The sequence below is a fragment of the Gracilinanus agilis genome, chromosome 1, assembly GCF_016433145.1.
Source record: "Gracilinanus agilis isolate LMUSP501 chromosome 1, AgileGrace, whole genome shotgun sequence".
Classification (NCBI taxonomy): Eukaryota; Metazoa; Chordata; class Mammalia; order Didelphimorphia; family Didelphidae; genus Gracilinanus; species Gracilinanus agilis.
Window position 1 is genome coordinate 712,663,075 of NC_058130.1, and position 14,479 is coordinate 712,677,553.

General features: G+C 42.3%; 1 protein-coding gene across 1 annotated transcript in view; it reads right to left on the minus strand.

Annotated features, from left to right (window-relative positions):
* ADGRE1 (adhesion G protein-coupled receptor E1) overlaps positions 1–14,479 on the minus strand; it is a 45,271-nt gene that overhangs the window by 3,883 nt on the left and 26,909 nt on the right. Inside the window, exons 9-14 of the mRNA XM_044658457.1 lie at positions 14,202–14,401; positions 13,122–13,292; positions 11,071–11,265; positions 9,651–9,886; positions 7,627–7,693; positions 4,740–4,831 (exon numbers count right to left, since the gene is read on the minus strand). Of these exons, the coding sequence (XP_044514392.1) occupies positions 4,740–4,831; positions 7,627–7,693; positions 9,651–9,886; positions 11,071–11,265; positions 13,122–13,292; positions 14,202–14,401 (961 nt within the window). The remainder of the gene's footprint in view (positions 1–4,739; positions 4,832–7,626; positions 7,694–9,650; positions 9,887–11,070; positions 11,266–13,121; positions 13,293–14,201; positions 14,402–14,479) is intronic.

Genomic DNA, 14,479 nt, shown 5'->3' on the forward strand with positions numbered 1-14,479 from the left:
TTATAGAATATTCAACTAGACCATTCTGTTAATACTTAGAGCCCTTCAGAAGGGTAGAAAGATGAGAGCTTAGTATCAAGCTATCTAGGAAGGTTCAAAGAAGAAGCAATAAGATGACAGGTTGGAGTGAGCTCCTCCTCCATCCTGCCCTATACAATCTCAAAGACTGCCATGATAGCAGTGCAGTGTTGAAGTCTCTTCACAAGTGTCAAAGAGTCTCTGGCTACTTTCATGGGACTCAAAAACTCCTGGTTATTACTCTGTTTCCTTGTTTTTGTTCTCACCCATCCTTCCAGTCATTTGGGTTTGAAATCTCCTAATTATCTCTTGATACTTCTTGTACACTTGCTCTTAGACAGGCTCTATAGCATAGTGGATAGAGTGTTGGACTTGGAAGCAGGAAAACTTGGATTCATATTGCAACTCATCCCTCACTAGCTATGGGAACCTGAGCAAGTCTTTTACCCTCTTTCAACCTCACTTTCCTCATCTATAAAATAGGAGAGTTTGGCTGATAGCTTCTATAGTCTCTTAGTCTAAATCTATGATCCCATTACTACTTCTACACATCTCTGCCATCTGTCCCCTACTCTTCACTTATTGAGTCACCATCCTACCATCCTAGCATAGGCTCCACCACCTTTCATTTCAATTTCTATAACAACCTTATAACTTACCTTACTGCCTCCATCTTCCATTTCCCACAATCAACCCTCAAAACTTCTGGGAGCATCATTCTTCAAATAAAAAATGTCCTGTGGCTCCCTGTTGCCCACTATTTAAAGTGTAGACTCTTTACTAATATTCAAGACCATACAGTGTCTGACTCCAGACTTGTGAGAAAAATTGCACAGAAAAGGTTTGGAATGTTGGAGAAAGAGAAGATTGACAATGAAGGCAGTTGGAAGGGGGAGGGGAGAGACTGGAGGGAGTGACAGTTGCTCTCTCTGAAACACTCTTTCCTGGACTTCAGGACTGGAAGGAACTCTCTCTACCTCTCAGGATAAAAACTAACCTCTACTTCTGGGATTTTCCCAACTGTTTTCTCTACTTGGATTTCTGTGGATGGTGCCATCAAACAAAAGGATTTGAAAGGGGCTGCTTGAACTGTAACGCTTGTCTTTAGGGGCATTAGCCCAAAGAGACAGGCTAAACTGACTCTGAAGGTCAGAATCTCTTTTCTTCTTGCTGTCTATTGCTAAAGACTTTGAACTTAAGAAAGCTAGCACAGATATAGTATAGAATAGGAAGAAAGAAAACCTCCATAAGCCTGTGAGCCCTGGGCTCAGCTCAAATCTGAGAGAGACTTGAAAAACCAATCTGTGCTGAAGGTTGAGGGCAATCCCTACTTCCCTCTATCTTGATCCCTTCCCTTTAAGACTTGTTATTAAACCAACTTTAGTTAAATAAATGCAGTCAGATAATCTTTTGTAAGTGAAGGGGGCCAGAAAGGAGAAGCCATCGGCAACCTGATCAGTCAGTTAGGGTAGCTCAGAGGGCTAGCTAATTGACACTCTTGGCTAACCACAGTAACACCTTCCCCAGGTTTCCCTTTTTGATTTACCCTTTGTAAGAGAATTTTCTTAAAGACTTCATTTCCAGCTTTATCTGAAACTTTATGTGCTTTCTGTTTCCAGTTGGATTCATTGGATTCATCTATTTTAGGAACATAGGATCATAGATTTGGAACTGGTATGAACCTCAGAAATTGAATCCATTTGACAAAGAAGGAAACTAAGTCTCAGAAACTCTAAATGATTTCTCCAGGATCACACACCTATTAAATGTCTGAGACAGAATTTGAATCTAGGTATTTTTGCTTTCTAAGTCTAGAATTCTAACTATTCATTCTCATGTCTGTGCTTTTTCCTCATGGAATTGTTTATACTGAGGTTAGAATGGAATAAATGAGGTTATATAGCCATTGAACCTGACTATTTCACCCTTCCACTGCCCCACCATATTGGACCTCTGGAGGCCATGGCCTGGAAGAGTACATCTTCTCAACTTTGGAATTCCTACCCTTGGCTAAACTGTGCTGATGGGTGAGTGAATAAGCAAAAAGTCACATAACCCTGCTCTATCTAATTGACCCTAATATAGACCATGCTTCACATCACATTTAGCTTTTAATTCACCAAACATGCAGGGCAAAAACATTTTGTCAATAGGGTTCAGGGCCACTTTTTAAATGAATGAATGAGCAGTTTACTTTTAGGACTCAGTAAATGTGTGTTGCTATGGACATTTGACTACACTCTGTTAATTCTTCCAGACAAAGTATTGACCATAGGAGCAGTTATCAAGAACAACAAAGGACTGAGAAGCTGACTTCAAGTCGGTATGGAAGGAAAAAGGAGTTTTTGTGTGATCTTAATGAGTTTAATACATTTCTTTTTTGCTAGGACCAAGTAATAAATGTGTTTATGCAGAAATACAGGTTAATGACCTTCCCAAAGAAGAAGACACAAGATCTAGAAGGATTCCTTCTACTCTCTAAGTCAGCACAGAGAATTAAGTGTTCTTTGAAATGATGGAAGAAACATTGCAAGAAGAAAGCAAAGAAGACAAATATATAGAGATGGAATGAAATCGAATTCTATGTCAGGAGGCTGGAAGGTGAAATAATGCAACAGCGAAACAGAAAAGAACAGGAGAATCACCGAATTCTGGGAGCTAGATAATACATAACAAGTTATTCACATGGCAGAAGGAGAGAGGAGTGAGGAAAACCTGGAGGACTTGCTAAGGAAGAATCAGCTTCTTGTGCTCTAGATCAATAAGTCCCAACAAGAAATTGGTCATCCAATAATGGTCAAAGGAAGAAAGATGTACTCCTGAGGAGTGTCCAAGGCAGCCTTTTCCCCCGGCTTTTATTGTCAGTTTGAAAAGAAAATCAGTTTTCCAGAGAGAAGGAAACACAAGGGTAAGGTCAGAGAAGATCAAGTCTGAGGAGAGGAGATGAAGATATGGTTGAGGAAAAACCCAAACAAGGGTAGGGGCCAGTGAGAGGGAGTGGCAGTGCTCTCACAGAGCCACATAGCATCACTCCAACCCATGACTGCTAGACATAGTATACCTAGCTTTCAGCAAAACATTTGACTAAGTCTTCCATGTAATCCTTACAAGCAAGGATGGAAAGCTGTAGACTGCATAATAGTGAACATTAGGCAGTTTTGAACTGGCTGAATAACTGGACACAAAGAATAGTAATTTATGTATCAATTCAGGCTGGAGACCTCAAGTAGAGCATCCCAGAAATCCATCCTTGGACTTATGCTATTTAAACATTATTATCAATTATCCAAATGAAAGAAGAAATGTAATGTTTATCATGTTGGAGGATAGAGATAGGATCTGAGAATAGGTTAGAACACTAGAGCTGCACCTAGTAAGGAGAGGTTTAAAAATAAATGTAAATAGGCTTTAATTTAAAAAATCAGCTTCCCAAATATAAAATGGGGAGGGTATTACTAGAAGAAAAGACAGTCAAAAGATTGGAACCAGGCTCTTTTTCTCTTTTATTGAGCAAAAGTTGTTGTGTTGGAGAACTATCAGGCCATGGCTGAGCGTTAGAGGGACTAATGCCAATACCTGATTTACATATTTGTCAAGCTTATGAGTATGTTCAAAGAGCTCAGCTGACAGGATACATCTGCTTTTGCACCAATATTTAGCTTCAATCAGGGGGATAGAAGACTGTCTCAAGCACAGAATGACCAAACACACAGAGTGAGCAAGAGGAACCTCCAACCACAGGCTACCAAATGCAACAGAAATATCTCTGGGGCCTACTCAAGGGGGCATAATTGGCCCAAGTAGCACCTGTGCACTTTCCCTCCAAAATTCGAAAATGGTCCCTTTGCTCAGAGAAAAGAACAAAAATTTAAAATATGGGCTAATAATTGTTACCCAAAAAAAGCACCACAAAAGGATTTGGAAAACCCATAAAATGGCAATTTTCTAATGCCTTACCAGATTCCTGTTTATTTCAGCATCTAGTATATAATTGAAAAGCCTGTTCCTCTCAGCTATACCCTCTCAGGAGAAATTAAACTCTGCCCCTAGGAGCAGATGAACTGTTACCTTATTTTGCCCAGAACCAGGCTATTATGATGCTTTCTGGCTATTTCCAAACCATCCTGCCTGCCCTCTGATCATCAGCTTCATCTTTCTCTTATGGAAACTCAGACTCAGTTGCTTGTACTTCCCTTGGCTTTGAGAAGTCATCTTTCACCTTATCTAGCCTGGAAACAGCCACAGACATTTCCAAATCATGTTGCCACACATTCATTTTCCCCTCTGTCCTCATTTCTAGTTCCCCTTTATTGTTATCTTCCTCCAGTAAAATATTTGGTCCTTACAGACAAGAACTGTCTCCCTTACTTATACTTGTATCCCCAATGTCTAACACAGTGCCTGGAACTTAGTAAACACTTCATACATTCCTTTTCTCATGTTCATTCTACAATGATCTATAACAGACAGCATTAAAGACTCAGACTTACAGTATCTTGTGACTCCAACCATCTATGGAATATGATAGAGGGAGTCTACTTAAAGAGCATATGTTCAAGGGTAGACCCTGGACTGACTCATTCAAGATTGTTCCTTCCAGGCCTTCTCTGACATCAAGGAAGATTCCCTCCACCACCCCACCCCTGTTCTAGCCCTTGTTCACATGGTGTCTCCTCCTCCATCAGAAGAACTTGGTTTTCTGGGCCTCTAATTAAACTCACCTATTGTCTTTGAGGGTTGATACTTCAGCATTAACACTAGACAACTTCTTTCTCAGGATCCAAAGGGTCCACGTCAGGAGGACTGAATTAATCTGCAAGCAGATCAGAGAAGATGGACCTGGAACTATGACTGGGATACAGGAGAGGCCTGGAGAACTCCCGTTTCCCTTTGGCCTCTCTCATGAAAAATTGTAAAAGATCATAGATGGACATCTACAATTGGCCTCTAAGGAATTTTAATTCAGAGGTTCTTGACTTGGAATCTGTGAACTTGGTTTTTTTAGAACATTTGATAACTGTATTTAATTTTCTTTGTAATCTTGCACTTTTAATTTTAAACATTCAAAAGCATGATCCTGAAATGGGATTCAGAGGCTTCATTGGATTGCTAAAAACATCTGTGACATAAAAAAGGCGAAGAACCCTTGCTCTAATCCCATAGTGGTGAACCTATGGCACACATGCCAGAGGGGGGGCACTCTATATTGGCATGTATACTGTTGCTTCAGCACAGAATTTACCAGAGTTCATTACTAAAAAGCCAGAGGGACATGGGACCAGGCTGCTCCCCTCTCCCTCTTCACATGTGTCTAAAGATATTTCCCACATAACCCACCCTTCTAAAAGGTTTGCCATCACTGCTCTAGCTCAACCTCCTTTATTTTACAAATAAAAGATAAGGAAGTCCCAGAAAAAAAAGTTGATTCACTCAAGGCCACACTGGTGACAGAGCCAAATTCTTTCTACTCTACCATTCTGGAAATGACACTGGCTCCTTTGTGGACTTTTTTATTCCTTCTTTCCTTTCTTCCTTCCTCCCTCCCTTCCCTTTCCTTCCCTTCTGTCTTAGTATCAGTTCTAAGACAAAAGAGGGGTAAGAGCTAGGCAATGGGGGTTAAGTGACTTAGCCAGGGTCACATAACTAGGAAGTGTCTGAGGTCAGATATGAACCCAGGTACTCCTGACTCCAGGCCCAGCGCTTTATCTACTGTGCTTTCTAACTATCCCAGGACTCGTTTCTTTTTTAAAAACTAGTCCACTAACATTTTTATACTCATCTTCCCATGAGTTTCAGACCTGGTCATTTCATTTTAGTAGAAACATCCTGTACTCACATTCACTATCCCAATTCACCAGGAGGTATAGGTCTATAATAAAACATAATCCTTTAATAATTAATAATAATTTGTTTGTATTGCATTTATAGGTTTATAGAGCACTTCCTCCACAATAGCCCTGTGAAGTTTATAGTATGTCTTACTCTCCTCATCTTACAGATGATGAAACTGAGGCTCAGAGAGGAAGAGGGACTTGCCCATGGTCATACGACTAGTATCAGAGATGCAATGGTTCTTAAGTGCCAGAAGAACTAGCTAATAGTAAATTATCAGTTTCATCTTGAAGTTCACCACTGCCCAGGCTATCCAAAGGCAAAGTTAGAAACAGATTAAAAATTTTTTTTTCATAAGCAACATTCCTTGACCTTTGTTGCTTCCCCAACTGCCCATTCAGTAGTATGCTCTCTCTTACTCAGTAGGTATCCAGAGTCTTCTGGTCTCTGTCCATCTCCCATCCAAACTTGCCATCAGGTAAAAATCTGATCACCTCACTTATAAAATCTGAGAATTAGAAGGTGATCTCAAAATTTAGTCTTCCTGCCCTCATACACTTCCTGGCAGTATGACCCTGGGCAAGTCACTTAACCCCAAATGCTTAGTTCTTGTCTCTCTTCTGTCTGGTATTGATCCTAAGACAGAAGGTAAGGGTTTAAAAAAATTAATGAATGAATTCAATCTACCTGAACAAAAATCCCTCTACAATATATTTGATGCATTCATCCTTATTTTGAACGCTCCTAGTAAGGAGAAAATCTATGTCCCAATGCAGCCCATTCCACTTTGGGATAATTCTAATTTTGAAAATCTTTTTTTCCTGGGGGCAGCTGGGTAGCTCAGTGGATTGAGAGCCAGGACCAGAGAAGGGAGGTCCTGGGTTCAAATCTGGCTTCAGACACTTCCTAGATGTGTGATCCTGGGCAAGTCATTTAACCCCCAATGCCTAGCCCTTACTACTCTTCTGCCTTGGAACCAATATCCAGTATTGATTCCACGACAGAACGTAAGGGTTTTTAAAAAAAAAAAAAAAAAGGCTTTTTCCTTTACATTGAGCATAAATCTGCCAACTTCTCCCCTTTGTTCCAAATTCTATTCTCTGAGGCCAAGCAAAATAAGTATGAACCCCTTTTCATTTGATTCCCCTCCAAATACTTGAAGATAATTTTCTTGTCTTCTTGAAATCCTTTATAGAATGAACTACTAGCCAGTCCTAATGGTCAATACCCATAATCCCTGTGACCTAGCGAAGGCTAGACCTGGCAGATCTCTTGAACTCGGGAGCTCTGAGCTGAAGTAAGAGATGGAGCTCGAGGTCAGCCAAACAGATGCCCCCTCTAAGACTGGCATTGTTTTGAAGAGACCTTTGGGAATGGGGAGGGAGAGCAAACCAGCCAAGCTCAGAAAACAGAGCAGGTCAAAGCCTCCATGCCATTAGAGTGGGGACTGGTTCATCAGCAGCCCCTGTTCATCAGCATCCAACCAAGATGAGAGGTGGAGATCCAGTCTTAAGAATAAAAAATAACAATAATTTCTAACCATGTGATACCAGGAGACAATGGAAGAGACACCATTTTGGGACCCCTGGAATCATGCCATTTGGCCAGGTTCACCCACCCCCTCCGCAACCCCTCACCCAATGCATAAGGCTAGCCCAGTCAAGTCTAGAATACTGTGAGCTCCCAAACTCTCATGCTGAAATGGATCACCAAGGCTCAGGCTGAATTCCTGCCCCGCTCTCCAAGCCTCCCCAGAAAGACCAGGGACTCACATACCATTATTATTATGCAAACAGGTCCCAGGAAACTCCAGATGAACCCTGTGTCTGTGTTCAGCCAGCAGCTTTGGAGAGACAAATGAAAGTCAGCATTTACAAGTGAGTCAGTGGTGAGGTTGGGGTCAGGGGAAGCAGATAGTGAAACAATCCAGTCCTGCCTGCCCCATCCTTGAAGTAACAGTTGTATTTTCTAGGTAATAATTGATCTGGAGAAGCAGGGTCTGAGGAGAGTCTCATGAGATGTCACAACTGTAAAGTCCCTTAGAACACTGAACACAGACTGTCACAGCTGGAAGGGCCGTAAGAATAGAGAAAGTCCAAGCTGGAGGGATCTCTGAACAGAGAATTTCGGAAGTGGAAAGAGGATTATTAGATCAGAGGTTCTTTGGGCCCCTTATAAGAGTAATGCCTTTTTGTGGTTGTTGTTCAGTTGTTTCAGTTGTGTCCAACTCCTTGTGACTTTTCTTGGTAAGTGGTTGCCCTTTCCTTTTCCAGTTGATTTGACAGATGGGGAAACTGAGGCAAACAGGATTAGGTGACTTGCCCAGGATTACACAGCTAGTAAACTCCAGTCTTTCTAATTCCAGGTTGGGGGTTCTATGTACTGTGCCACTTAGCTGCCCTAATAATATCTGTAAGCATGCAAAATAAAATACATAAGATCACCAAGGAACTAATTTCATTGAAATATATTTATAAAAATATTTTTTAAAATAAATTCACAGGAAGGCTGGCAGTCAGGTGACTCAGTGGATTGAGAGCCAGGCCTAAAGACAGGAAGTCTTGGATTCAAAGCTGACCTCAAACACTTCCTAGTTGTGTGACCCTGGGCAAGTCATTTAACCCACATTGCCTAGCTCTTACTACTCTTCACCCTTAGAACCAATACACAGTATTGATTCTATGATGGAAGTTAAATATATTTTAAAAAAAAGTTCACAGGCCTCAGGTTTAAAACTCCTGGCAAAGGAGAAAGAGATTTTATAACATAGGTTGTTAGGGGGGCAGCTATGTAGCTCAGGGGATTGAGAGCCAGGCCTGGAGAAGGGAGGTCCTAGGTTCAAATCTGGCCTCAGGCACTTCCCAGCTGTGTGACCCTGAGCAAGTCACTTGACCCCCATTGCCTACCCTTCCCACTCTTCTGCCTTGGAGCCAATACACAGTATTGACTCCAAGAGGGAAGATAAGGGTTAAAAAAAAAAAAAAAAAGCAACATAGGTTGTTAGGACTAGAAGAGTCTGCGGGATTCAGGATATAAAATAATAGAACTAAAAAAAAATCCCAGTGATCTCAGAGTGCATTCAACCTAATTCAGGGTTGAGCAAGAATTTTGTCTTTTAACATAGCTCACAAGACATTATCCAAGTCCTCTGACTTTTGGGAGAAAAAGCTCATCCCCTTTTAGGATCAGCTCTAGTTGTTAGGACTTTTTCCTCAACCTTTAGTCTAATCCTTTCTCTCTGTAGCCTTCCCCCTCCCTCTCTCCTAGTTTTGTCCCTTGGGGCCAAGCAGAATAAGTCTAGTCCCACTTTCATATGAGAACCCTCCAAATATCATGTCTCCTACTAAATCCTCCCCTGTTCTAGGCCAGGTACCCCAAGCAATACTGCCAGAACAAGAAGGGACCTTGGAGCATACATCAGAGGTAGAAGCCTTAGAACATACAATATCAGAGATGAAAAGGACCTCAGAACATATAACATCAGAAGTAGAAAGAACCTTAGAACATACAACAGAAGTGGAAGGGATCTTAGAACATATAATAGAGGTGGAAAGGATCTTAGAACATACCATATCAAAGGTGGAAAGGATGTTAAAACATTGAATATAATAATGTCAGAGCTTAGCTCTAAGCTAGTTCAACCCTAAGAATTGAGGAGGAATCTGTGGCCAAGAGACTGGAAAGAATTGTCTCACCACACAGGAAGAGTAAGCGATGGAGACCAGATGTGAACCTCAGATTGCTGCCTCCCTGGTCCAGGGTTCCTCCCACCACAGCACACTGTCCTTCCTCTCACTCACCGGTTATGCATCCCGTAGCCTTCCCACTGGGTCCCGGCAGCCACAGCCACAATCAGCCCTGGAAGACCGTAGCCAAAGGCACAGAGATAGGGCATCTTGATATTGCGGGAACTAAAGTAGTTCACAACCTTGAGGTTCCTGACCATTAGGAAGAGCATCATAGCCTCCACCAGCATCCAGGCAAAGCAGGCCAGGAAGAGGTAGTGCAGCAGGCCAGCAATGACCGCACACACTGTCTGCAAAGGAAGGAGATCATCTCAGCGTCTCCTGGGTGCACCACAGGAAGGAGAGAGAGGAGGAAGGAGCTTCCCTGTGGCCTCTGCATGCAAGGTGCCCTTCCCTGCCTCCAATGGGTCACACTGGAAGATGCCCAGTCTGGAACTTCTTAGTGCAGCCAAATAAACAAGTGACCCTGAGGACAAAGTGCCTCTAGTAGCCAGAGAGCTAGGAAAGGGATGTTCTGGGTTTGGTATGTCTGGCCAATAGTTTTTCTGGGCTGGGTCAGAAGGATGGCAAGGTCCCCCTGACACAGCTGAACCTCCTAAGAAAAGATGGAGCCACTTAGATGTTGTCACAAGTTGAACCCATCACTAGCTCTTGCCATAGAATCATGGGGCTATAGAATCTGTAGTTCTAGATGGGATCATAGCTCTGGTGGGACTTTTTTGTCAGAGCATTTAGAATCAGAAGAAATATCTTCTAGCAGTTATCTAGTTTGGATCCCTTGATTTAGAAATAAGGAAACTGAGGCTTGGAAAGACAGACAGACTGACTGGCCCAGTCATAGAAAGAGTATATGAGTGAGTCAGAATTTAAATGCAGGTCTTTGGAGATCATATCTAGGGCTTTTTCAAATATATCTGCTATGCCTACAAGCTCAAAAAGCATAGTCCAAACATCCAGACTTTTGTCAGACACACAGAAGTTGGAGAACACAAAGCCAGGCACAGACACAAAGGGGGAGTCTCCCAGATTACCTGACCCCTCAGAGTTAATCCATGTTGGCCATGAAAAAGTCTCAGCTGATTTCTTTAAGTTTTCTATCTTTTTATCACACTCAGCTGTACCACTATGATGCAATGCCAAGAGATTCATTGTCTCATAGGATCATTGATTTAGGGATGTAAGAGACCTTTAGAGGCCAACAAGTTTCAACCTCCTCATTTTGCAAATGAAGAAACTGAGGCACTTAGAGGTTAAGTACTTGCTTAAGGTCACAAAGCTAGTAAATGTCTAAGGTAAGACTTGAATCCAGTTCCTCTGACTCCAAGTCCAGTGCTCCATCCATTGCATCATACTGTCTCTATATTTCCCTGTGATCTTATGTAACAAGAGTGTATAATGAGAGAATGGGGAGCAGGGAGAGGGCAGACCAAAAGGATGGTTATAGGGCTATTTGTCCCAAGATGAGAAGGCATACCTTGTTCTCTGTCTTATCTGCTCCTATGAGGAAGAGGAGCTTGGCCAGGAAGAGGCAGACACACAAGTGCAGGTGGAGGGTGGTGTTGCGATTCTGGATGGAACGGCACAGTAGAAAAGTGACGATGGCCATGGCAAGACACAGCAGTGAGAGAATCATCCCCACGTGGCTTATCAGAGACAAGGCAAAATCCATCTGAAAGGAAGTTGATCCATGCAGGTCACCTGCTGAGCACTAGCTTTATAGGCATCTTATGGAAAAGGGCCTTCAGTCCATGGTCTATCTCTAGCCCTGTCCTTAGGAAAGTGACCTCCTGTGCCAAACCAAATAGCTGAGAAACTAGATCACATGAGAGTCCCTAAATTGGGAATACACCATTGAAGCTCTAGTTTCCCCCTTTATCACCCTGGAAAGTCACTTTCCTAAAGGACAGTGTTCTTTCTGTCCCGTTCTCATACCATTCCCCTCTCATCTCTACCCCCTCTGAATCTCATCCATTCTTCAAGGCTTACCTCTCCCAGCAAACCACACCAACCCAAAAGAATCTCCTTCCTCTGAGTTCCTACAGCCTTGAACATCTGTCCTTTGTCATTTCATCACTTTTAGTTGTATCTGACTGTGACCCCATTTGGGGTTTTCTTAGCAAAGATAATGGATTGATTACCATTTTCTTTTCCAGTTCATTTTACAAAAGAGGAACTGAGGTAAAGAAGGTCAAGTGACTTGCCCAAAGTCATAACTAGTAAGTATCTAAGGCTAGATATGATCTCAGGTCTCTCTGACTCCAGGCCCAGTGCTCCATCACTGTACCACCTACTTGCCTGGAACATCCGTCCTCTTTGGCCCCTGTGACCATGTGTCATTCATTTTCTGTTGGTGTACTTTTAATGTGTTTTCCAATTAGATCATAAGCTCCTTGAAGATAAGGACTTGGTTTTAGGATTCTTTTGTATCACCTACAGACCCTGTCACCCCACCCACATCTAATCAGTTATTCCTTTACTCAACCATCTGTTTATTCTCCTCCACTTAAGCACCCTTCATAATTCTTACTGCTACCACTCTACCCTGGTCTTTGTTATCACCCACCTGGAGTGTTGTAGTAAACTCCTTAACAGGTCTCCCCTTCTCCATGCTCTCCAAACCCCCCTTTAAAGCACTCACGTGCAGAGCTGGCTATTTCATTCCCCTCCTAAAAAATGTTTAAGGACTTCTAATAGCCTACCAATTGAAGTGCAAACTCTTTGGCCTGGCATTCAAGTCCCTCTACCTTCTCTACCTTATCTTGCATTATTCCTTTCCATACTCTCTATGGTCTGTTCAAACTGGCTTACTCTCTATCCTCAAATCATGACCTACAATTTCAAGTGTCCTTGCTTTGGTTCTGATTGTTCTTTTTTCTGGAATGTCTTCCTTACACCTTTTTTTTTTTAAAACCCTTGTACTTCGGTGTATTGTCTCATAGGTGGTAGGGAGAGTGGTAAGGGTGGGCAATGGGGGTCAAGTGACTTGCCCAGGGTCACACAGCTGGGAAGTGGCTGAGGCCAGGTTTGAACCTAGGACCTCCTGTCTCTAGGCCTGACTCTCACTCCACTGAGCTACCCAGCTTCCCCTTCCTTACACATTTTTAATCTGTTTTTTTTTTAACCCTTTCATGCTGTAAAGACCACCAACTGCTAATTCCTCCCAGAAACTTTCTCTGGTTCCCCCTGGGTAGATTGATACCTTTCTCCCTCCTCTCAGATCTCACCTGGGATTTTGATATAGTTAAGAATTTGAAGCAAGTCAAATTTGTGTATCGTTTTTTCTGTACTTAGGTCCTTAGGCCTTTTTAGACTAGAAGCTTCTTGAGGGCAGGGACCTTTATGCATCTCCCCAAGTCCCCATCCCAGTGATCTGCCTTTCTACAGGTGGTGTTTAATACAATTTTGTCAAATGAATTAATGAGTGAGTAAATCATTGTAAATTCTTGGTTGACTTTTTTGATCAGTAAAAATAAGTTCTCTGTGGTAAGAAGCCCTTAAGTCCATCCCACCATCCTGTCCACTGACCGTGATCTTCCCAGATGCCATGATAATAGCCATGTTAGCCAAGCGATTGCAACTGCACGTGGTATGTGTCTCAGTGGAGTCTAACATCATACAGCCTGTGGGCGTCCACCGTCCACCCTTAATTTCTGGGTCCCAGGAGACGCAGATGCTTGTGTCCGACCTCTTCTTTGGCTGCAAAAACATTAGTGCAACACCCCCCCCATAATTCACCCTTGATGTGATCAGTGTTAATGTCAAAAGTAGCATGATATAGAGGGAGGAAATCTGATTTTGAGTCAGAAAAACTGGGTGTGAACCTTGAATCTGTCACCAGAGAGCTATGACTATAGCTGAGCTGTTTCCTTTCAATGAATCTCCCTCTTTTCATCTGTGAAATGATACCGATGTCCCATATACTTCATGGGACTATTATACATAAATCTCTTTGCAAAAAAAGTCTCTAGAAATAGTTCTTATGAATGATAATGAAAGGTGACTGGAGTGTGAGGGGCAAGAGATGTGGTAGAATTGAAGTACTGATGTCTGTCTATACAACACAACTCCTGACACCATTAAAACTGGAAGGGAAACTAAAAATCTTGGTAGTATCTGAGGGAAATGTCAACTGTCATGGAATCCAGGGCTTGTGTGGCCAGGAATTTTTGTACCTGGGGCAAGTACCACAAACCATACTTTGGACAGAGTGTGTCCTCAGGTAAGTCAGGAGACAAGACACTACATCTGAGGAGGAGACAAAAACCCTGGGGTACCGAGGCAAGGTTATCGCATATGGAGAACAGAAGAAAGTAGGGCAAGAGAAGAACTCAACACAGACCACCATCAAGTAGCTTCCTAGTTCAACTAGTTATTAAATTCTGTTATTCCTAAACGCTGAAGGATTACATATGTTATCAGCATCCTCCAGATGTAATGTCCTAGGGGAAAGCCCCAATGATCTCACCTAGTAACCTCTCTAAGGTGTCATGCAGTACATATTTACGGGCTGACCAATGAACAGAGACAACCTAACAATGATTTATCAAGGACACTTAGGAGGGATCACAAGAGGTTCAGTTCAAGGATGAAGACCATTGCACTTACCTGGATGTTCTCCAATGTATAGAAGATTGGATTGGACAAGTTATCTTTCTTGGATCCAGTGATGATCCCCCCTACAACTCGAGAATTTATCCAGAGTTTCTGAGAAGTTCTGAACAAGTTAGCCTCTGGATTGTAGAAGAAGGTTTCATTCAAAACAGACTCCATGCCCAGGAAAGATACAAAAGCTACTCCCTTGACATCTGTTGATAACAACATTCCATGAGGAAATTCCTCAATTCATAACAATAATAACATTTATATAGAGCTTACAATGTACC